This window comes from Xenopus laevis, chromosome 4S (genome assembly GCF_017654675.1).
Source record: "Xenopus laevis strain J_2021 chromosome 4S, Xenopus_laevis_v10.1, whole genome shotgun sequence".
Classification (NCBI taxonomy): domain Eukaryota; kingdom Metazoa; phylum Chordata; class Amphibia; order Anura; family Pipidae; genus Xenopus; species Xenopus laevis.
In genome coordinates, this window is record NC_054378.1 from 3,508,977 (window position 1) to 3,531,815 (window position 22,839).

At 41.2% G+C, this 22,839-nt stretch overlaps 2 protein-coding genes across 2 annotated transcripts in view; both read right to left on the reverse strand.

Moving 5' to 3' along the window:
• Positions 1-325: 325 nt before the first annotated feature.
• Positions 326-2,357, reverse strand: LOC108715176 (cdc42 effector protein 2). The gene is made up of 2 exons (XM_018260082.2): positions 2,206-2,357; positions 326-1,137 (listed from the first exon to the last, which is right to left on the reverse strand). The coding sequence occupies exon 2, from the start codon at positions 1,055-1,057 to the stop codon at positions 416-418; it is 642 nt and encodes a 213-aa protein (XP_018115571.1). The 5' UTR covers positions 1,058-1,137; positions 2,206-2,357; the 3' UTR covers positions 326-415.
• A 5,863-nt stretch (positions 2,358-8,220) lies between these two features.
• Positions 8,221-22,839, reverse strand: part of capn1.S (calpain 1, (mu/I) large subunit S homeolog) — a 39,430-nt gene continuing 24,811 nt past the window's right edge. Inside the window, exons 10-22 of the mRNA XM_018259648.2 lie at positions 22,436-22,596; positions 20,195-20,367; positions 18,999-19,010; positions 18,612-18,823; positions 18,101-18,140; positions 17,855-17,920; positions 16,364-16,421; positions 16,209-16,273; positions 14,684-14,752; positions 13,408-13,486; positions 11,603-11,719; positions 11,112-11,170; positions 8,221-9,608 (exon numbers count right to left, since the gene is read on the reverse strand). Coding sequence (XP_018115137.1) covers positions 9,582-9,608; positions 11,112-11,170; positions 11,603-11,719; positions 13,408-13,486; positions 14,684-14,752; positions 16,209-16,273; positions 16,364-16,421; positions 17,855-17,920; positions 18,101-18,140; positions 18,612-18,823; positions 18,999-19,010; positions 20,195-20,367; positions 22,436-22,596 — 1,138 coding nt within the window. The 3' untranslated portion in view covers positions 8,221-9,581. The remainder of the gene's footprint in view (positions 9,609-11,111; positions 11,171-11,602; positions 11,720-13,407; positions 13,487-14,683; positions 14,753-16,208; positions 16,274-16,363; positions 16,422-17,854; positions 17,921-18,100; positions 18,141-18,611; positions 18,824-18,998; positions 19,011-20,194; positions 20,368-22,435; positions 22,597-22,839) is intronic.

Genomic DNA, 22,839 nt, shown 5'->3' on the forward strand with positions numbered 1-22,839 from the left:
GGCCGCATCTGTTCGTTGATGCGGTCCCACGATCCGCCCGTTCCCGTTCATTAGGATCCGATCGTTGGGCCCTAGGGCCCACGATTGGATCAACCTGATATTGACCACCTCAAGGTGGCATATCGGAGAAACGAGCGGATCTCTCCGTGTATGGCCACCTTTATATGCAACCTCGACAGGTCTGAGATGCCGAATTTTCTGATTCAGACTTTTCCATGCTCAGGGTTTAATAAATTCCGAAAAATGTGTTGTTTTTTAAAAGTACGATTTTATATATAAAAAAAATCGTGACTTTTTTGTGATTTTTTGCATTTGAAGTTTAGTAAATAACCCCCGTAGTGTTTAAAATACTTCCCTGTTTAAAAAAAAATGAAGCCCCATTGTTCAACACCCATAAGTCTGACTCTGCACCCCTTTAGCTCTGGTCCATGACCTGCAAGACATCCTCCATAATAGATGGTCCTAGATCAACATGAAGAGACAAAATAGATCCAGCATGGGCAAGAATTTGTTCTTCGCTCTCTTCTGCGCTGAAGCGATTATTCGCAGATACACCTACTGGGAAATTCTCTTCTACGTCACCCAATGAACCCTTGTTTGTATCATCCAGGTGAAGTCGTGGTGGTTTTGTTGGTGGGGACGGTGGAAGGGACAGAGGCTGTGGTCCACCAATAGCAGGTAGTGAGATGGCATTCTTCAGAAGAGGCGAGAGAAGATCTGAATGGCAGGGTGTTGGGTTGAGAAGATCCACATGGGAGGTGGGTGGTGTTGCATCTGGAGAAGTAGTTGAGGAACCAGGCGTCGACTGAGGGAGAAGGTGAAATTTTCCCTGTAAGAAGGAAATGTCTCCAAACGTATCCCCTTCCCCACTGCCGATGTGAATAGTGTGCCGGAAATCTCCAAGGGGCGGGCTAATCATGTCAGGTGACAGGAAGTCTCTCAGCTTTCCTTTACGTCTACTTCTCTTTAGGTATATCGGAGCCTTGGCGGACATCTTTGCAATCTCTTTGCTTTCGAGACTCATGAAATTCCCGTTAGAACTGATATCGCATTGCATCTGTGGGATTCTGTGAGCAGGACGCCTTCCTTATATTATGCCTTGGTCACAGAAGACTTCATCTGGCTCAGACGGCAGATCTAAAAATCAAAACCAAAAGACAATTAGTAAGACTAGAAATGTTCCATTTTAAAACAATATATACAACATTTGCAGTTGCGACCTCTAAATCGTATGGCAAGGACTGCGCGTTGCACTGGCAATGTGATTAAAGGGAAACTAAAGTCTAAAATAGAATAAGGCTAGAAATGCTGTATTTTGTATACTAAACATAAACATGAACTTACTGCACCACAAGCCTAATCAAACAAATGATTTATGCTTTCACAGGGAGTCACCATCTTGTAACTTTGTTATACATCTTTGCAAGACCAAGACTGTGCACATGCTCAGTGTGGTCTGGGCTGCTTAGGGATCGTCATAAATGATCAAAACAGCACAAGTCAAATAATATCTGCCAGAAGCCGATACACAAGACCGATTAATAATCAGAATATACAGACTGCACACACACTAGAGAAACTCAGCGCTATAGTAAACATTTCAAGGTCTTAAAGGGGTTGTTCACCTTTAAATTAACTGTTAGTATGATATAGAGAGGGATATTCTGAGACAATTTGCAATTGGTTTTCATTTTTTATTATTTGTAGTTTTTGAGTTATTTAGCTTTTTATTCAGCAGCTCTCCAGTTTGTAATTTCAGCCATCTGGTTGCTAGGGCCCAAATTCCCCTAGCAACCATGATTTGAATAAGACACTGGAATATGAACAGGAGAGGCCTGAATAGAAAGAGGAGGAATAAAAAGTAACAATAACAATACATTTGTAGCCTTAAAGAGCATTTGTTTTTAAGATGGGGTCAGTGACCCCCATTAGAAAGCTGGAAAGAGTCAGAAGAAGGAGGCAAATAGATTAAAAACTATAACAAAATCAATAATGAAAAGTTGCTTAGAATTGGCCATTCTGTAACATACTAAAAGTGAATCACCTCTTTAAGGAAACCCTGACACTGCAGAGTTGTTACAGGAAGTCAAAGGATTGTGGGAGCTGCAGTTGTACAACATCCCAAGAGCTACAGTTGTCTAACCCTGACATATACAGGACAGGCACTAGAGTAAGTATATACATTTATACACTAAAGTCACTCACTACACGTCTCGCTCCACACTTTGCAGTTTTGTCTCGCTCAGACTCGGAGCATTGAACTGACACCCCCGCAGCTCTCAACTCTTCTCACAGACTCAGCGCCGCTGCGAATTATAAGGGAGGAAACCGAGGGGGAGGAGCCTCGCTGCTGCCGGCCAATCAGCTCAGAGAGCCACTGGCTGATCAAATAAGGCGGGATTTTATGCTTTTCGTTCCAGTCAGAATGTAACTCCTTCCCCAGGACGTGTCATACTAATTACTGGAACGTTTACACATAACTGTCAGCCTTGTTTTTCTCACTGGGATTCCTCTAATTTAAGACTTTGCCCACAGCCTGCAAAAAACGCAGAATCCTCTGCAAATATCTCTTTATACAGTAGTCACTTTCTCCTCACAAAGACTGTCACGTCGCTTTTTGTCAAGTTTTTGGTGCAGAAATCAACACTTTTGCGTTTTTGTGAGAAAATCTGCTTCATGTGAGAATAACTCCCAAAATTTTGGAAATAAAAAGAGGGAGAAACAAATTGGCACGCCCATTTTTTGTGGCCACACCCCCTAATTACCATGTTCTTTTTACAGAATTTGGCAGGTTATGAAGATTTGAACATATTTCTGTGGGGTTTTTTTTTCCAGTTATTACAGTTTTGCTAATGAAGGTGAATTGCCCTTTAAACCGTGAGTCTAACTTCTCCCAAGGGACCTGTTATCTTATATTGTTACAATTACGTATTTGTTTATCTCGAAATTGTTACAAAAGTATCTTATCTGCAGCTGTGGCTGTTCTGGGCTCTCTGCCAAAAGCCAATTAAGTCAGAAACTTTGTTTCTTTTTCTGGCTCTTCAGTGCAGAGAAAAACGTGACTTTCCAGTAGAAACGAGGGACTGCTGTCAAAAGCGGGACTGTCCCGCTGAAAACGGGACAGTTGGGAGGTATGTGTGTGTTCACGGGCTGAAGATGTGCCTGCTAGTCAGGTCTGGGACTCAAAATAGGCGCTGGCATTTCAAGTACAGTGAGGCCCAACCAGTCCCCCACCAGCCCACTATATAGTGACTGTCTATGGCATCTTGCAGCAGCTCATCTGGCATTTGCCAGAACTCACAGATTGCCAGTTCGGGCTTGCTGCCAGTGCACTTATAATGGTGGCCATACACAGGGAGATCCGCTCGTTTGTTGATATGCCCACATTGAGGTGGGTGATATGAGGCTGATCCAATCATGGGCCCTAGGGTAGAGTTCTGCGGGTTGCAGGTAGAAGTTTCAGGTGTGGGTATAGACACTGTCGGCGGTTCTGCGGGTTTGCAGGTCACAGATCGGGCCGTGGGTCTTCTCAATAGCACTAGCGGGTCCAAGCAGGTAAGAATACTGGTGCGGGTCCCGGGTCGGGTTCAGGTTTAACAAATGGTTCAGTGCAGGACTCTACCCTAGGGCTCAACAATCGGATCAGAATGGAGGCCATATGGGCGGTCGGATAGTGGAATCCTATCAACAAACATATGAAGCCGCAATGGGATTTTTAAGCCTGCCCGATCGGCATCCGGCTGACTTTCGGACAGATATTGATCGGGGAAGCCCGTCGGATGGCCCCACACACGAGCCAATAAGATATCTAAGGATTTGACCGAATTTATAGAACTTATAGACCGACTCAGTCTGTCAGCAGCTTTTATTGGCCCGTGTATGGGGGCCTTTAGAGTGAGCAGATGGGAGAAGTTAGCCCTCTGTGCCACTAGTCTAAAAGGCAAAACACACCAATGGCTGCAGTACCTGCCTTTAATTCGTCTTCTTATATATTTACTTTTTTTTTCCTTATTAAAGAATTCAACCCTTAATGAAAAATACACTACCCCTCTACCCTACATCCACCCCCCTCCCTGCTCCCCTCCCCAGCCTAGCTGTTACCCCGAGAAAATGCCCCTAACTCTTTACTTACCCCTCGGTGCAGATTCAGGGCATCGGAGTTCACGGGCGACATCTTCTTCTCTTCAGTAATCTTCGGAATGAGATCGGCGTAATGGAGCAATCTTCCGTCTTGCGACAACTGCGCCACAAGTCACGGAAAGGTGAAGTACCCCTTTAAATAACTTTTGGGTAAACTACCCTGCTATCCCTATACCCTGTGAAATTCTAATTACTTAGTTGCATGGCAGTATAGATTTGGTGGGCTACGGGGATGGTAAACAGAGGTATTGCTAGAGGCAGACGTGATGCTTGCAACCTCCACAATCAGTTCATCTGGTCTATATCTTGACTTAAAAACGAATCATTGGTGAAATCTGCTAAAAAGCGCAGGGATGTAACAACTTAACCACAACAGGAAGACCGGTTATAATAACATAGTTAAGAGCACGCAAGTGATGTAACACGAGCACTGAGCCCCCCACGCAGGGAAACGCACACACAAGACTCAAAGTGCACATTAATTCAGTAACCGACCTACTGTATATACTAACAACGCTTTACTAAAAAACGCTTTCCTTTATGGTTTGATGATTTCAATTGTGTTTTATTGTGCATCAACATATTAAGTGGCTAAAATGAATTTGCAATATTGAGCGGTAGAATTTTAGTAAAACAACTTTTCTGTTGGAATAGATGTTTCTGCTTTTTACGCTGGGATGGGATAATTAATTCCAGGTCATCTTGTGACTATTCTTATTATGTAACAAAAGAAACAGAACATGCTTGTTATATTTTCTAAGATTTCAATCCCTTTCAAGTTCATCCTTCCTCTGGCAAATGGGTAAATCCTCCTTAAATCATGACAGTCTTCGGCTTATAGTCAGATTATACTTATATTAGGGTATATTAAAAGATAGTTGTTGACCTTTAAAAGCATGTAACACTGTAAACCCTACCTTTTATCTGGAATGTAAACCTTACTGAGTTGGGTGCACTCTTTACTGTTTTGTAACATACATAATGGAGCCCACCATAGACATATAATAATGTGCAATTGCCCTAGAGAACAAACAGGTATGGGACCTGTTATTCAGAATGATCAGGACCCAGGGTTTTCCGGATAACTGATCTTTTCTGAAATTTAGATCTTCATACGTTAGGGCTTTAACACACTTGCAGATTCGGGAAGACTTGGCGACTAATCGCCTCTTCTTTGGGGCGACAATCTCCCCAAACTGCCTTGTAAAATGAAAAATCGCCTGCGGCAAAGCTGCCCGAAATTTCCTCGTGAGGCACCGCGAGTGCATTGCCACATTCGATTTTCATTTTAGCGGGTGGAAGGCAGGGGGAAGACAGTTCGGGAGATTGTCGCCCCGAAGAAGAGGCAATTTAGTCGCCATGTGACTAAATCTACCCGAATCTGCCCATGTGATAAAGCCCTAATTCTACTAAAAAATAACTGAAACCTTTAATAAACCCAATAGGTTTGCCTCCAATATGGAATGATTATATCTTAGTTTGTGGATAACGGATCCCATTCCTGTATAACATAATTCAGAGCAGGATTTCTCTTGAAATTATGCTAAGTTGCATATTTATCAAAGGTCGAGTTATAGAGTTTTTTTTTTTACCTTGAATGAACTCAAATTGCGAATAGTATCTTATTAAAGAAAAAACTCGAATGAATATTGCCGACCTGAAAACTCGAATCAAATTTAACTAAACTCTCCAAAAAAAAAATGAATGTCAGGAAGGCTTTTAACATCATCAAATGGGTCATTGGTCCTCTGCCATTGACTTCTACATGAACTCTGCAGTTTTTAGGTGATGTTCTATCAAATGGGAGTTGTTCCCTGGGTCCAGGTATGATAAATCTCAAATTCTAATTATTCCCAACTCGAATTTGTGAGTTTTGACCAAAAATCCGACTTGAAAATTCGCAATTCGAAACCTTAATAAATCTGCCCCTAAGAGCGACATACTTCACAACTTTTTAGCAGAGCTCAAAATTCTGGCTTTTGTTTTGTGAGCGCAAATAGTTTTATGGGGCTGACTGATCACGTTTGCCATCAGACACAATTTACCTTAAATTTATCAGAGTAACGATCAATGCGCAAAAGCGCAGGACAGGGTGAATTGGCTCAAGTTCTAAATAGTTCAAATTGTGAACACTAAACACATAGCTGCATGTATATAAATGTGGATAATATTTTTCATAAATTCATTTAAAATTTGCATTCAAATAAATGTCTTTCATATTTCAAATGCTTCTTTTTGTAAACATGAATTTTGTCTAAAGAGCAATCTTTCACCAATTTTTAACACGGAGGGGCCGATTCACTAACTTCGAGTGAAGGATTCGAAGTAAAAAAACTTTGAATTTCGAAGTTTTTTTTGGGCTACTTCGACCTTCGACTACGACTTCGAATCGAAGGATTCGAAGTAAAAATCGTTGGACTATTCGACCATTCGATAGTCGAAGTACTGTCTCTTTAAAAATAACTTCGACCCCCTAGTTCGCCATCTAAAAGCTACCGAAGTCAATGTTAGCCTATGGGGAGGGTCCCCATAGGCTTTCCTAAGTTTTTTTGATCAAAGGATATTCCTTTGATCGTTGGATTAAAATCCTTCCAATCGTTCGATTCGAAGGATTTAATCGTTCGATTCGAAGGATTTAATCGTTCGATCGAAGGAATAATCATTCGATCGAAGGAATAATCATTCGATCGAACTATCTGCGCTAAATCCTTCGACTTCGATATTCGAAGCCGAAGGATTTTAATTCCTAGTCGAATATCGAGGGTTAATTAACCCTCGATATTCGACCCTTAGTGAATCGGCCCCTGAGTCTCCATAACCAATTTGGAGAGGTCTCATTGTACAACTTTGCACTTTTGTTAAATTCCTACTTGTTTTGGTTTAAATATTCTATAAAAACATAGGCATTCATAGCCATGAATAAATACCAGAGGGTATGAAACGCGTAAGGCGGAAAACCAGTTGGTCTGTATGCCTAGTCTTTTAATTCTGTGTTAAATAAAATCTGACTTTTTAACTTAATTACAGTTTTTGGGCTTTATTTTAGTGTTTGATATAAGAGCACAGTCTCTGACAATGTTACATAGGTGCAACATCGTGGTGACTGTACGCAGCCGGCAATAAATAAAATAATAATAAAGGATAACGCCATTATTAACATATACAGGATCCTTATAAAAATAAAACCGTGGATCCTTTTAAACAGCCCAATCTCTTTGCTCCGGTCAGGTGTTGGTGTACATATCTTGGCCCATCAATGTCCTCAAAGTATAAATAAAACTGTAAATAATTTAAAAGAAATAAATAAATAAATCACATTTTGCATTGTAATAATGTTTATTAGACAGTTTATTACCATCCATTTTACATTTGTTACAATTCCACTTCCTCTGCTTATAATGCGACACATTTTTTCCTTAATACTTTACTGGCAGCAACGATACATCAGACAGGGAGAGTGAATACAGATATAGTCCCAAAATATCCAAATAGTGATTACTGCCCCCCCCCCCCAGACATGGGTTTACTAAACACGTTGGCAGAGCAAGCTGAGTTGGGTCTATTTTGGGACAGGGCGGATTAGGGTCGGACCCGAGTCAATAATCTAATGACCAGCAGCACATTACTAGTTAGTGATTAAGAGTTTAAAAAGGCAGCATTTACTCTAATGGAATATGTGGCACTTTAAGTGCAATCTTTTTAAAGGATCAGTAACATCAATTTAAAAAAAAAAATAAAAAAAAAATGCGTTAGTATAGAATGAAAAAAAACCACAAAGACATATTAAACTTTGAAATAACTTACCGAAACTCCGCTTGCGCTCTTTTCCAGAAAAGGCAACAGGGCGATGATCCACCATGCGGCACTCGATTTCTTCTCCCTGGCTATCTCCTATAAGGAAAGCAGGGAGGAGAAATCGAGCACCGCACGATGGATCGCCTTTTCTGAAGAGGAGCGTAAGCAGAGTTTCTTAATAAAGACTTAGAGGTTTAAAAGTTTAATATGTCCTTGTGTTTTTTTTTTTTCATTCTACACTAAAAAAAAAATTGATGTTACTGGTCATTTAAGTGGCCAAAAAATGTGGCACCAAGAAACACAATGTTTATTTGGTCCAAAACGGTCCCCTATAGGCTTCCATTTTTTGCAATGTAAATCTATGGGGGGCTGGTTCATGGCTACTTAAAAATGCAGCAGTGAAAGCATTTGAAAGGGCCCCATATGCCTTTACCCTAAGGCTAATGCCACATGAGGTGGGTTCTATGCTGGCAGTGGAATGCCAAAAATGGCTTGTACCACGTTTCATTGACTTTTTAGGAGAAACAAGCCCCTTATTTTTTTTTAATAAGGGGTTTGTTTCTCCTTTAAAAGAAAGAAACTGCTCCGATGGGCCCAAAATGGTATGTTAAGAGCACTTTGGGGCTGAAAACTGCCTGTACAAGTAAGGTGGGTGGTTTTGTGCATTTTCCACTAGCAGAGAAACCACCTGTGTGATATTAACTGGACTATGGACTGGACTATGGACTGATAAGGAATCTTCTCCCGCTTAGTGCTACTAATCCAATCTCTGTATCAGCAGAATGTCTCATACCAAAAGGCAAGACTGATCTTCTAATGACAACATACCATCAGCTGACAAAGAACAAAAGGCAGCTTTTCAAATGTAGAAAAATATGTATTATTGGAGAATCACCAACTTTATGGCGATGTGCAAAGAGAATATGCAAAGAAAAACCCCCTTATTTATTATACAAGTGTTAATAGTAGGGATGCCCTGAATCCAGGATTCGGTTCGGGATTCGGCCTTTTTCAGCAGGATTCGGCCAACTCCTTGTGCCTGGCCGAACCGAATAATAATTTGCATATGCAAATTAGGGCCTGGAAGGGAAACCACATGACTTTTCATCACATAACAAGGAAGCAACATTTTTGTCCCCCACTTTTTTTCCTTTCCCATCCCTGCATATTCAGATTCAGTTTGGTATCCTTCTCCTTTTACGAAGGATTCGGCCGAATCCTAAATATTGGATTCGGTGCATCCCTAGTTAATAGTGCATATTTTTTGCCAGTACACGTTACAGGATGAGCCTTTATTTATGGCATCTAATATCCAATACAAAGTGACAGTATACATGTAACTACAGATATCTGCTCACAGGCATGACCTAAACAGGCACATCTGTATCCCCAAATGACGATAGGATAGATTATCTTTACATACTTGGAGGTGGAAAAGATGAGCAATCTGACAGTGTGCTTTAGGATAGAGAAAGGGGGAATGACAAGGGATGTGAGAGTGATGAGACAGACAGCACGCAGGAGCAGGCGCCTAAAAGAAATCCTCATTATATTGCTCTGGCACAGCAGCAGCGGCGGCAGCAGTTGGAAGGCACTCGCAGAAAGTCTCAGGAGTATTGGGGAATCCAGCCCATGCAGAGATATCTCTATGCAAACATTGTCATTTGGAGCCACTGCGGAGAAAAAAAAGTGCAACTATAACAAGGTGCTAAGAGCAAAAAAAGAGATAGAAAGAACATAATCAAAGACGGTACCAGAGGGCAGCAAGATATGGACAGACATTGAACACAAATAGCTCAGATCATTTCTGCTGTTACTTTAGCATTTGAAACAGACACATGCTGCTATTTCGCCCAGCGACAAAACACTTATCTTCGGACAAATGATCTGCCTTCCTGTCGGCTAGAATGTAAATCGTCGGCGGGATGGCACTTGGAACGCTTAGTTTTCCGAAGATGCCTCACGAGGAAACTTTGGGCGACTTCCAAAAGCCGAAGCGAAACGAGTGCAGCTCGGGGATATCAGTCGCCCGAAGAAGAAGCGATTTGCCGCTAGGCAACTAATCTCTAAATTGCATTTCTTTCTAATCTGTGATTAGCCATTACATTTACTAGAACATTTAGGTACTTCTTGCTTTGCTCTGCTGGCTGGTTATTGGGGCCACGTTACACTAATGTAGTCAAATGAATGTCTGTAGAGCAGGGGTCCCCAACCTTTTTACCTGTGAGCCACATTCAATTGTAAAGAGAGTCAGGGAGCAACACAAGCATGCAAAAAGTTCCTGGGGTGCCCAATAAGGGGTGTGATTGGCTATTTGGTAGTCCCTATGTGGACTGGCAGCCTACAGGAGGCTCTGTTTGGCAGTACAGCTGTTTTTTATGAAGCCAAAACTTGTCTCCAAGCCTGGAATTCAAAAATAAGCTCCTGCTTTGTGGCCATTGGAAGAACATGTTGCTCATAGGGTTGCCACCTGGCTGGTATTTTACCGGCCTGGTCGGTAAAAATGATGGTTGATCCCAATGTTATTAATAGGGAAAAAAGATAAAAATATAAGAAGGCCGGTATAGTATATTGGGTTAGGGGAGGGGACACTATGGGAAACACCCAAACATACGTGGGCTGAGCTGGTACGCTCTCTGACCGACCAAATGTAAGAAGTATTGCCACTTCTTGTTCTGATTGTACTGGTATACAGGAAGAGAAGCAATGGATAGTGGTTGAGATTAATGAGCCAGCATACATGTACCATAACTGTTATGTGAATGGCAAGTTTCATTGGAAGAATAAAAAACGGAAAATGGGCAGATAATAATTAGTCGACAAAAAAGGGTGAAAACTAGGGATGCACTGAATCCAGGATTCAGCCTTTTTCAGCAGGATTCGGATTCTGCCAAATTCTTGTGCCTGGCTGAACCGAATCCAAATTTTCATACATAAATTGCAGGCCGGGAAATCACGTGACTTTTCATCACAAAAGAAGAATTTTTTTCACTTTTTCCTTTCCTGATCCTAATGCAAATTAGGAATTGGATTCGGTTCGGCCGAATCTTTCACCAAGGATTCGGGGATTCGGCCGAATCCCAAACAGTGGATTCAGTGCATCCCTAGTGAAAACAGAAGGGAAAGAAAGTTTAATGAGAGCAATGAAAGACAAACAGTACAAGTAAAAGACTTACACTAAACAGGTCAAAATTGATCACTCCTTGTTTCTGTGGGTCCATACCCTGGAAAAATCCTGAGAAAGAAAGAAAATATGAGATTATTCTCAGAGAAACATATCAAGAAAAAAAAAATGTATAGGGATCTGATCGGGAGAACGGACGTCAGGTGATATCTAGCGGATGGGTATGGAAAGGAAATGCTAAAAAAAGAAAATCTACAACAGGGAAAGGAAATAATTTGGACAGTTGTAGGTGAAGGTATAAATTTTGTTCAAAACATTATGCTGCTTGTAATGCAGATGGAGTTGCTTGGATTTCTGCTTTTTGGACAGAGGTCCATAATTTTTCATATTAGGCATAAAAAACAGATACAAAAAAACAGAAACATGCACCAGTTTGAGCAGCTCCATTTGTTGTGTTCACGTTAAATGCAATTGGCGCAGTCCTTCTAGCTGCCTAAATGTGTCCCTACATCTGAGCCAACTGAGAGAATTAGAAGGACTCACGGAACATAGTCTCCAGTCTGATGAGACAGCAGGTGAAGCTATCGAAATTCATGGCCATATCAGGCTCTGAGTATCTGGTGATGATGAGCTGATGCAGACTGTTGGTCAACTTGAAACCTGGAATCAGCAATGAGTGAATGGGTATAGAAAAACATTTCACATTTTCTGAAACAAAAACTTTATGAAAGATATCCAATATGTGACATTTAGAGACACATTTATCAAGGGTCAATTTCGTATTCATGTTTTTTTCAACTCCCACAGATTAGAAATTTATTACTAAAATCTAATTTTTTAAAGTCAGACGAATTGAAACGACCCGAAAACTCGAATGGAATCAGAACTGTATTCCATCAAACTCGATTAGAGTATTTTTCTCCAGAAAAAACTCGAAAGTCAATAAGGCAGCAAACATCTCCAAATTCGGCAGGTTTTAGGTGGCAAATAGTCTAATTCCAATTCTTAAAGGGTCAGAGTATGATAAATTAGGGATGCACCGAATTCAGGATTCAGCCTTTTTCAGCAGGATTCAGATTCGGCCGAATCCATCTGCCCGGCTGAACCAAATTCGAATCCTAATTTGCATATTCAATTTAGGGGAGGGAAGGGAAATCGTGTGACTTTTTGAAAACATGGAAGTAAATAGTGTTTTCCCCTTCCCACCCCTAATTTGCATATACAAATTAGGTTTCGGGTTTGGTATTCAGTCGAATCTTTTGCAAAGGATTCGGTGGTTCGGCCGAATCCAAAATAGTGGATTCGGTGCATCCCTATGATAAATCAAATTCACATTTTTTAAAAAAAACTCTAATCAAATTTGGATAGCTCCCTAGTCAAATGTGAAAGTTTTGACCATAAAAAAAATTTGAATTTTCAAATCGATCCTTGTTAAATCAGCCCCTTAAAGGAGAACTAAACCTCACACGATGTTAAGTCCCCACTGGTTCCCCTCCGTTGGCCCGCCTCCCATCTTAGCCCAGAGTTCTGTCCCCTCTAGAAATAGCGACCGCACATGCAGAGTGAGTGCAGCAGAGCTCACGGCCGCCATCTTCGGTAATCTTAGTAAAGTGAGCGGCGTAATGCCGCATGCGCAGTTGGAGCAATCTTCCGGTTTGCAAAACAACTGAGCATGCGTCGAAAGAAAAGAAAGACAGAAATTGCAAAAGGGGAGGAAGGAGACACGAAGATTACTGAAGAGAAGAAGATGGCGCCTGTGAGCTCCGCTGTGCTCACTCTGCATGTGCAGTCTTTCAAAACATAAACATTCCTTCTTGCCCTGTGGAGACCCTTCCTGGCAGGAGGACTAGAGTTAAACAAGAAGAGTGTGATGTTTATACAAATGGCCTGTAGATGTCACTGTGCTCAAGACTTATACTGTGCATACTTTCTATACAGCTCGTGGTGTTAGAGTTGCTTCCTGTTGTTTAATGGCTGCATGAGTCTGCTAATAAAGCACTGTTATACTCTACTCATCCTCGGCTACCAAAACATAACAAAGAGGACCTGGGTAAGGCAGTAATAATAAACTGTAGGAATTAGAAATGGCCAACCTGGGATCTTGTACTGTACCACAACTGTCATCTTCCCACTAGAAACCAAAGGTTGCTGGGAGTCTCCGTTTAACTACAGCATGGGTAACTGGTTAAACATTACTAACAACGAGTATTGCAGATATTACGCTATAAAATAATAGGTCCTTTGTATTTTTACAAGAATGTATCGTAGCCCAGGCAATCGCCCTTTCTGCGCCCAGAATCCCCTTTCAATCAAGATATTGAGTCCATTGAGTGTCCCCCTCAAATCACCTGCAGACTCCACCGCCAGACGCATCTCATAGGCGCTCATACTTCCCGATTTATCCACGTCATACTTCCGGAATATTGTCTGTTAAATAATAATATCTGTTAGATTTGTGTTTTCTGGGTTCAAGTCCCAATATCCGGGTCTGTTCTATAGTTATTACATCTTTTATCATAGAGTAACAACGTTGCACAATAAAAGCTCCCTTTGTTATTATCTTACTGGTATGTTCTGCAGTGGGAGGAGACAGAAAGCCTTATTTACACCAATCAAAGGGTGAGTCTGACTAAATACTCCCACAATGAGTCTCCATGGACAAATTTAGGATTTCAAGTGAATTCATACTAAGTAATAAATAAGGATGCACCGAATCCACTTTTTTGGATTCGGCCGAACCCCTGAATCCTTTGCAAAAGATTCAGCTGAACCGAATCCTAATTTGCATATGCACATTAGGGGTGGGAAGGGGAAAACATTTTTTACTTCCTTGTTTTGTCACAAAAAGTCACGAGATTCCCCTTCGCTCCCCTAATTTGCATATGCAAATTAGGATTTGGATTTGGTTCAGCCGGGCAGAAGGATTCAGATGAATCTGAATCCTACTGAAAAAGGCTGAATCCCGAACCAAATCCTGGATTCAGTGCATCCCTAGTAATACATCACAACCTAGATTTTTTTTTTAAATAATCACAAAAGAACATCAACAATATTGGTGTTTATTTTCCCTTTCAACTGAAACATTAAAGGGATACCGTCATGGGAAAACATGTTATTTTCAAAACACATCAGTTAATAGTGCTGCTCCAGCAGAATTCTGCACTGAAATCCATTTTTCAGAAGAGCAAACAGATTTTTTTTTATATTCAATTTTGCAATCTGACATGGGGCTAGACATATTGTCAGTTTCCCAGCTGCCTCCAGTCATGTAACTTGTGCTTGTAAACTTCAGTCACTCTTTACTGTTGTACTGCAAGTTGGAGTGATATCACCCCCTCCCTCCCCCCCCAGCAGCCTAACAACAGAACAATGGGAAGGTAACCAGATAACAGCTCCCTAACACAAGATAACAGCTGCCTGGTAGAGCTAAGAACAACACTCAATAGTAAAATCCAGGTCCCACTGAGACACATTCAGTTACATTAAGAAGAAGAAATAACAGCCTGCCTGAAAGTAGTTCCATCCTCAAGTGCAGGCGCAAGTCACATGACTGGAGGCAGCTGGGAAACTGACAATATGTTTTCCCATGACAGTACCCCTTTAAGTTCACAGTGCAAGCCTTACCAAGTAATTCTTAATTTTATTCCACAGAATGTTGAACTCCGCCAGTCCTAATTTTCCATTCCCGTCTTTCTGTAAAGGAAATTAAGGAGAATATCCGCATGGTTCCGGCATGAATATAACCCAAGTCAGTGCTGTGCAGCATTTTACATGTAGTGGACCAATTATCTGCCATGCTGCATGTTTCAGAGATGGATGTGAATTCATTTATGTCTTATTACTGCCAGAACGAAGGGGCAATTGTTACTTATTTAGTTAGCCAATAAACGGTATCACCAAACTTTACATTTTCTGCATTTTTTTTACATTTTCTGCACCAAACTTTTTTTTTCTGCATATGCAAATTAGAGGTGGGAACAATTTTTTACTTCCTTGTTTTGTGACAAAATATGTCCCTCCCCATCCCTAATTTGCATATGCAAATTAGGATTCCGTTTGGCCGGGCAGAAGGATTCGGGCGAATCCCGAACTGAATCCTGGATTCGGTGCATCCCTAATATTAATTCATATAACGCTGAGATACCACACAGAACTTTACTAAGATTATACCTTATTCCGTCCATCAAAAAGTTCTTGAAGCCATTGTGAAGACTGAGGCCACATCCAGCCAGCGGGCCTCTAGATAATCTTAATAAATAAGAATCTTTAGACTGGCCTTATATTGCCAGATCTTGTTTGTCAAGGTCTCCAAACACTACTTCCTACTTTTCAGCTCTCTTGCTTTCCACTGATTGGTTACCAGGCAGTAACCAATCAGAGACTTGAGGGGGGGCCACATCTGTTGCTTTTGAATCTGAGCTGAATGCTGAGGATCAATTACAAACTCACTGAACAGTTATGTCCCATGTGGCCCCCCTTATAGTCACTGACTAACTCAGAGTTAGAGAGCTGAAAAGCAGGAAGTAGTAGTGGCTATTATGTTACACATCCACTCACTCCAGCCTTTATACATTACATTTTTGCCTAACTAACTTTATTAGATACATTTTTTATTTGGCACAGCCTATTTATTTACCCAGTTTTTATTTTTACACTGAACTGTTTCTTTAAGCAGAGATTTTGATTAACAGAGGGTGCCATTTAGTGTTTGGGTCTGAAGATACAAATATTTAACATTTCTCAAACCGCACCCGACCCTAACACGCCCCCTTACGAACCGGCCGGGCCCACTCCTGCCCTCATTTTATAGACTCAAGTCTGCCCGCCGTGATGTCACAAAAGGGGCGGGGCAGGTGGAAGTCTATAAATACTGGTGTTGGAATCTGGAAGCCGGGAGTACTAGGTCGCAGGCGGGGAGAGCAGGAGAAGAGCTCGACCCGCATCCGCCCACGACCCGAAGGTTTTGTGCAGGAGTCGGCCCGAACCCGCCAGACCCGCGAGTTTCCGGTCGGCCTGCACATCACTAGTGCAATGCCAACTTTAATTGTTTCTACTCCTGAAACCAACTTGTACACAGATGTGGCTGGTAGTGAAAGACAAGGAAGGCACATAAGTACATCGTATTTAGCGTAAAGAGCCAAAAGGATACATCCATCAGGTTCACCATGCTGCGGCACGACTCCAAACTAAATCCCGATGTGCGAAGATCTTTATCTGTATCGAGAGGAGGGAATATTAAAGACACCAACCAAAAAGTCACCGATTTCAAAAACCTCATCAATCATATAAATCTTGTGCACTTACGCTTTGATACAATTTTATTTAGAATGGACTGTAACTCCGATGCACTGATTTGCAAATCCTGCGTGGGGACAAGAACCAGACACCATTAGATCATTACACAAATAAGAGCGGGGATCAGGGAGTGTAAAAGGAAAAAATATATATATGTTTTTATGGGCAATCCAGTCACACTGATACAAAAATACTACAGGTATGGGACCTGTTACCCAGAATGCTCCAGACCTGGGGCTTTCCAGATAACGGATCTTTCTGCAATTTGGATCTTCCCACCTTAAGTCTACTAGAAAATCATATAAACATTAAATAAACCCAATAGGCTGGTTTTGCCTCCAATAAGGATTAATTATATCTTAGTTGGGATTAAGTACAAGCGACTGTTTTATTATTACACAGAAAAAGGAAATCATTTTTAAAAAAAGATTGTTTGATTATAATGGAGTCTATGGGAGACAGGCTTTCTGTAATTCAGAACTTTCTGGATAAAGGGTTTCCGGTTAATGGATCCCATACCTGTACTAAATCTAAGCCTCAAATTAAGTTCAACACTCAGGAAAAAAAACCCAGAACAGCTATGATTCACTTCTAATTACTATACTTACATCATATATGGCAGCTTCTTTGAGACCTAACTTACTATAAGGCTGATTAGTAATTACTACATGGCAGCACAGAAACCAGTGCAATTAGCATCAGAATTGAATAATCAGCAAACCTGTAGCATCAGCTTATATTACAGCCAGGGAAACTAATTTTCTGCTGGATAATTAGTGACGAGCCCTAAGCTTAGCTTCTCAACAGCCAATCAGAGCCCACTGAGCATGTGAGTGTCACAGACACTTTCCAAGATGGTGACCCCCTGTGACAAGTTTGAAGTCCTGGATCATTGCTGCTATTGACAAGCTCAAACTTTAGCCTCCTGCAATACGTTTTTAGCCATATTTATTTTTATGCTTTAGTTCTCCTTTAAACGAAGTATGAGTTGCCCTGAACACTGAAGGTACCAAACTAGAATTGCATTTATGTATCATTTAACTTTTTACTGGCAGATAAACTGCTGAATAAAGGTGGCCATACACAGAGAGATCCGCTCGTTTGGCGATGTCGCTAGGGCCCAACAATCGGATCCTAACAAATGGGAATGGGCGGTTGGATTGCGGGACCACATCAACAAACAGATGCGGCCGCGATCCAACGGGATTTTTAGTCCCATCCAATCCGGCCAGATCTCGATCAGGGAAGCCCGTCGGAGGGCCCCATACACGGGCCAATAAGCTGCTGACTCGGTCTGTCTCCAGCTTTTATCGGCACGTGTATGGCCACCTTCAGTCTAAAGACAGATATCCTTTATTTGCAAAGGATGGGATTAATAGGTTACTTGTAATCTCAGAGACAAAGGGTTTATAACCAAAACACACATCAAAGCACAATATTCCACAGATGAGGCAGCCTACATGTACGATAACTATTATATATTTATGTATATACACGTACAGCACCAGCCAGTTGCTTGAAAAGATTCTTGAACCCTTCATCGATTTCAGTCTCAGACAAAACTTCCTGGGAACCAAAAGACAAAATAACGTCAGTGACTTTCCAAAAGTTTACAGGAAGGATTTATGTGACATCAGGAAGATGGTTTAACTAAAAGTGTAAGAACTAGAGCATACCTGATAATTGTTATTACAACAGAATCGAATGGATTAATATTTAGGATAGTTGCTGTCGCTGGGTACTCACCTCAGGGGGTAGGTCAGCAGATAAAGGATCATCCATCTCACTGCAGAGTAAAAATGATGTATTAGGACAGGACTTTTTCAGAAGGTGGCAACACACTGGATTGTTTATGGACTCTTCTATGACATTGTGGGTGATGGGCATCATGAAGACATTTTATATTGCCATGTAAATGTAATATGCCAAAAATGTAATTTAATATTCTGTATTTTTTTTACCCAAACAAATTCTGTTTATTTTCAAATAAGAGTATTTCCTAGCTTGATAAGTGGCACATGTGGAGCAATGTGATGAAATAACATATACATTTCCCACCTTGTATTACATACACTATTCTGTGTGCTTCATGTTGCTTCCTTGCTGATTTTTTTCCAATAAAGGTTTAATCATTCTTGAAAATCTTGAAAACCCAGAGGCAGCCATGTGATGGTAGGGAGAATTAGATTTAGGAATCCAGAGACCCCTCTGATCATTCCTTATTTCCCCTACTCCCCTTCCCTTACATCTCACTTACACAGAGCCATGTTTGTTTTCAGAGAAGACTCTGATGACAAAGTCTCCTTCCACATTAGGTTCAAAGGTAGAAGGCACCACAATGTATTCTCCGGGGCGCAGTTTGTGCCGGGTGCTGACCTCTCGCAGGTTGATGAACTGCTCGGAGCGAGCGCTGGAGGCGTTTTGAAGGAAGAAATCCCGCTTTAGGTGCACACCTGACTGGCCGTAAAACTGAAGAAGCAAAAAAAAGTGCAGGCTACGGTATCAACTGAGGGAAATGGAGAAGAGGAATCCAAAAGAAAAAATAAAAGAAACAGAAAAGCCCCAAAAAATAAACTAATGGTTATAACATACAATTCCCTAGACATATTGGAAACTTTCCATAAACAGAATTAATTATACTCACCTCTCTGGGAACCTGTTATGAAAAGAAAAAAAAAAATCAAATTATACACTGAATCGGGAAAAACACATAAACCTCTAAGTACCACGTGTCTATTAATATAAGGCCTAGACATTCAGAGCAATTTATCTATCAGGCATCAAACAGATTCAAGATGTTGTATGAGTTTAACTCTGCCATATAACAATGTAACTCAGGAACCATGAGACAGGCAGACGTCTGTCCCACTACTTTTCTTCGCAGGCACAGAAAGTACTAAGCCCTGTATTCTCAATGACAGATTAAAAAACGTTTCTCTTAAAGGCAGAGACACACGCTCAGATTCGGGGAGATTAGTCGTCCAGCAAAAAAATCGTCTCTTCTTCGGGGCGACTAATCTCCCCGAACTGCCTCCTGCTGGCTAGAATGTAAATCGCCGGCGGGATGGCAATTGTGCACTTCGTTTTCTGAAGTAGCCCGAAGTTGCCTCAAGAGGAAACTTTTGGTGACTTCGGAAAACGAATCACTCCGAGTGCCGATCTGCCGGCGATTTACATTCTAGCCAGCGGGAGGCAGTTCGGGGAGATTAGTCGCCATGAAGAAGAGGCGATTTATCGACAGGCGACTAAATCTCCCCAAATCCGAGCGTGTGTCTCTGCCCTTATGCTAGAATCTAATAATAAAAGTCTTTTAATGTCAGGTCTAAAACTCACTAAAACCAGGGGCGATCCTGGCCCCTCCGCCGCCTGCCCCCCTTCCCGTGCGCTTACATTTTTGCGCCTGATCGGGTCCACGAGGGAGACAGAGAGGGCCAGTACGCTAGCGCAGAGAGCCTAACTGTGCTCTCTGCGCTAGAAGAGCTGAATTTCCTCTTTGAAAACCAGAAAGTTGGCTCTTGAATTACCAGGAGCGCCATTTTTGCTGCCTCTGTCACCTAGTGATCCGCTGCTGCCTGAGGCGACTTCCCTCATTGGCGAAGCGACCCCTGACTACAACTACATTGTCAGTGTTCCAAATCTATATACTCCCTGCATCAAGCTATATGAGGATACATTTACCCTTATCTGGGGTGGCCTTGTAGGTGGTTTCAACAGTTATCTACCCCCATTTCTTGTACCTGCCACAATGCCTTTATGTGGATATTACTTATAGCAAGAGCCTCCATTCATAAAACTCTATCTAGAATCTCTTTTTGGTAAAGCTCTAGGTTGATCCAATACCTCATAGACTGCAAATCCAATGGTCTCCATATCTTTCCCAACGCGCCTCTCTTTGCGCTTGTTCTTTTGCATAAGTGCAAGGAGGAAGGTGCAGCCTTTTTCAGAGCCGTAGTCATCGTCCTCATCCTCCTCCTCCAGTTTGATCTTGAACTGTGGGTTGATCCAGAATGTGGCTAAGCAGGAGAGAAGCAGAGGAAATGTTTGAGAGAAAGACAGTGGTCAGGATCAGGGTACATACATATCACTTCTCCTCAGCCCTAAGCTCTTAAACATTCTCCAAAAATAAAGTGCTGCCCTTACCGTCTCACAATATCAAAATTCCCTAAGAATCGATTTCTCACATGCAAAACGTATTATCCTTGGATCTGAAGGACCAGGGTTCTCCCTTAAATATTGTGTCTGTACCTTTTAGTTCCATCGTGGTGTGACTTATTATAAAACTCAAACCCCCATATATAATATAAAGCACTAAGTTTGCCCAGGAGCAGTAACCCATGACAACCAATAAGATTCTTGCATTTAAACAGGTGACTAGTAAATGCTACCTGCTGATTGGTTGGTATGGGTTACTGCCCCAGGGCAAACTTAGTGCCTTTTATTACATAACCCCATATAACCTTAAATTCAGCTGACATTTATCATCATCCAGAACCACTAGTCACATCAACTCCTCACCAGTGTATGTTGTTCACCTTCAAACACTTTTTAGTTTGATGTAAATAGTGATATCCTGAAACTATTTGCAATGTGTTGTCAGTTTTTATTATTTAAGGTTTTTGAGTTATTCGGCTTTTTATTCAGCAGCTCTTCAATTTTCATTTTAAGCAATCTGGTCGCTAGGATCCAAATTACCCTAGCAACAATTCATTGATTTGAATTAGAGACTGGAATAGGAATAGGAAGGGGCCTTGCTAGAAAGATGAGAAATAAAAAAGTAGCAATAACAATACATTTGTAGCTTTACAGAGCATTTGATTTTTAGATGGGGTCAGTGACCCCCATTTGAAAGCTGCAAAGAGTCAGAAGAAAAAGGCAAATCATTACAAAACTATAAAAAATAATGAAAACCAATGGGAAAAGTTGCTTCGAATTGGCCATTCTATAACATACTATAAGTTAACTTAAAGGGCATGTAAAGGCAAAAAAATGAAATCTTTATTGAAAAAGAAACCTATCTCCAATATACTTTAGTTAAAAAAATGTGTACCGTTTTTATAAGAAACCTGACTGTATGCAGTGAAATTCTCCCTTCATTTACTGCTGTGGATAGGAATTGTCAGACGGTCCCTAACTGCTCTGCAGGGAAACAATCATACTTATGAACAGCAGGGGGAGCCCCCGCCTTACTTCCCAGCCATGCAGAACTCAAGCAGCTTTGTTTGTTTCCCTGTAGAGCAGTCGGCGACTGTGTAGAGATTTGTATTGGATTTTATTTTTGCCTTTACATCCCCTTTACTGTTTCCAACTCCAGCTGTAGGACAAAGATCATGGAGCCAGATTTAAACAGATTAACTGGGATTCTATTTGGAGGATTATTTTGCTGCAGCCACTGGTTCTGTAGAGTTGGAGAAAGTTTGTATTAAACAATACAAAAACTATAAAATCCACATTAGATTACATGACAACACAGGAGCCAGTGCAGTCTGTATATTCTGATTATTAATCAGTCTTGTTATATCGGCTTCTGGCAGATATTATTTGACTTGTGCTGATAATTTATGACGATCCCTAAGCAGCCCAGACCACACTGAGCATGTGCACAGTCTTGGTCTTGCAAAGATGTATAACAAGATGGTGACCCCCTGTGGCCAACTTTGAAAGCATAAATCATTTGTTTGATTAGGCTTGTGGTGCAGTAAGTTCATGTTTATGTTTAGTATACAAAATACAGTATTTCCTTTTATTTTAGACTTTACTACCCCGTTAAAGGTGAACCACCCCTTTAAGGCATATACTGATGATGAAGCGACATAGATATGTCTGTGAGGTTGGTATTAATATAATAATACACTGCATAAGGTTATGGGCAATACCAACACTTCTGTTCTGTTGTTACTCTAGGCTACTAGCCCCTGAGCAAACATTACAAGTTATTCTTTATTCCCAACAAAGTTCCCCTGTGCTGGTGATCGTCATTCCTTGAATAAAAAAAAAACAGCACTTTTAATCTATCCTATACGAGCTACAACATGTATTCACAATTAAAGTCCCTTACCCAGTTTTCAGAAAGATTCCACTTACCAGGGTAATTTCTACATCCGCCAGCCGTGCTGCCTTTCCTCCAAGACCCATTGTAGAGTGTTGTGTTCCACTTACGGTATCTGCGGGCGCTGAGCGCATCTGGCGTGAGGTTACAGATCTCGAGGCGAGAAAATTCACGAAGGAAGTCCTGAAAAGCCATCCTAGGGGACACGGTGAGAATGAGGCGCTTGTCTTGATAATTAAAAGCTGTAAGTATGTATAGTACCCTATAGAAGCTTGTATTAGAAGTCTATAATAATGCCTCATTTTATTCCAACTGATGTTCTCTTAGCTTAGTACTATTTTTAAAACGTGCACACGTTGAAAATGTGTATATATTTTTGCGCACATCACTGAGAAGGAATTAGAGGGAACATTGGTCCTAAGGTCTAAATACAAAAAAG

Bases quoted from the DNA above. Each gene is read 5' to 3' on its own strand.
- LOC108715176 (XM_018260082.2), bottom strand. From the start codon at position 1,057: ATGCAATGCGATATCAGTTCTAACGGGAATTTCATGAGTCTCGAAAGC.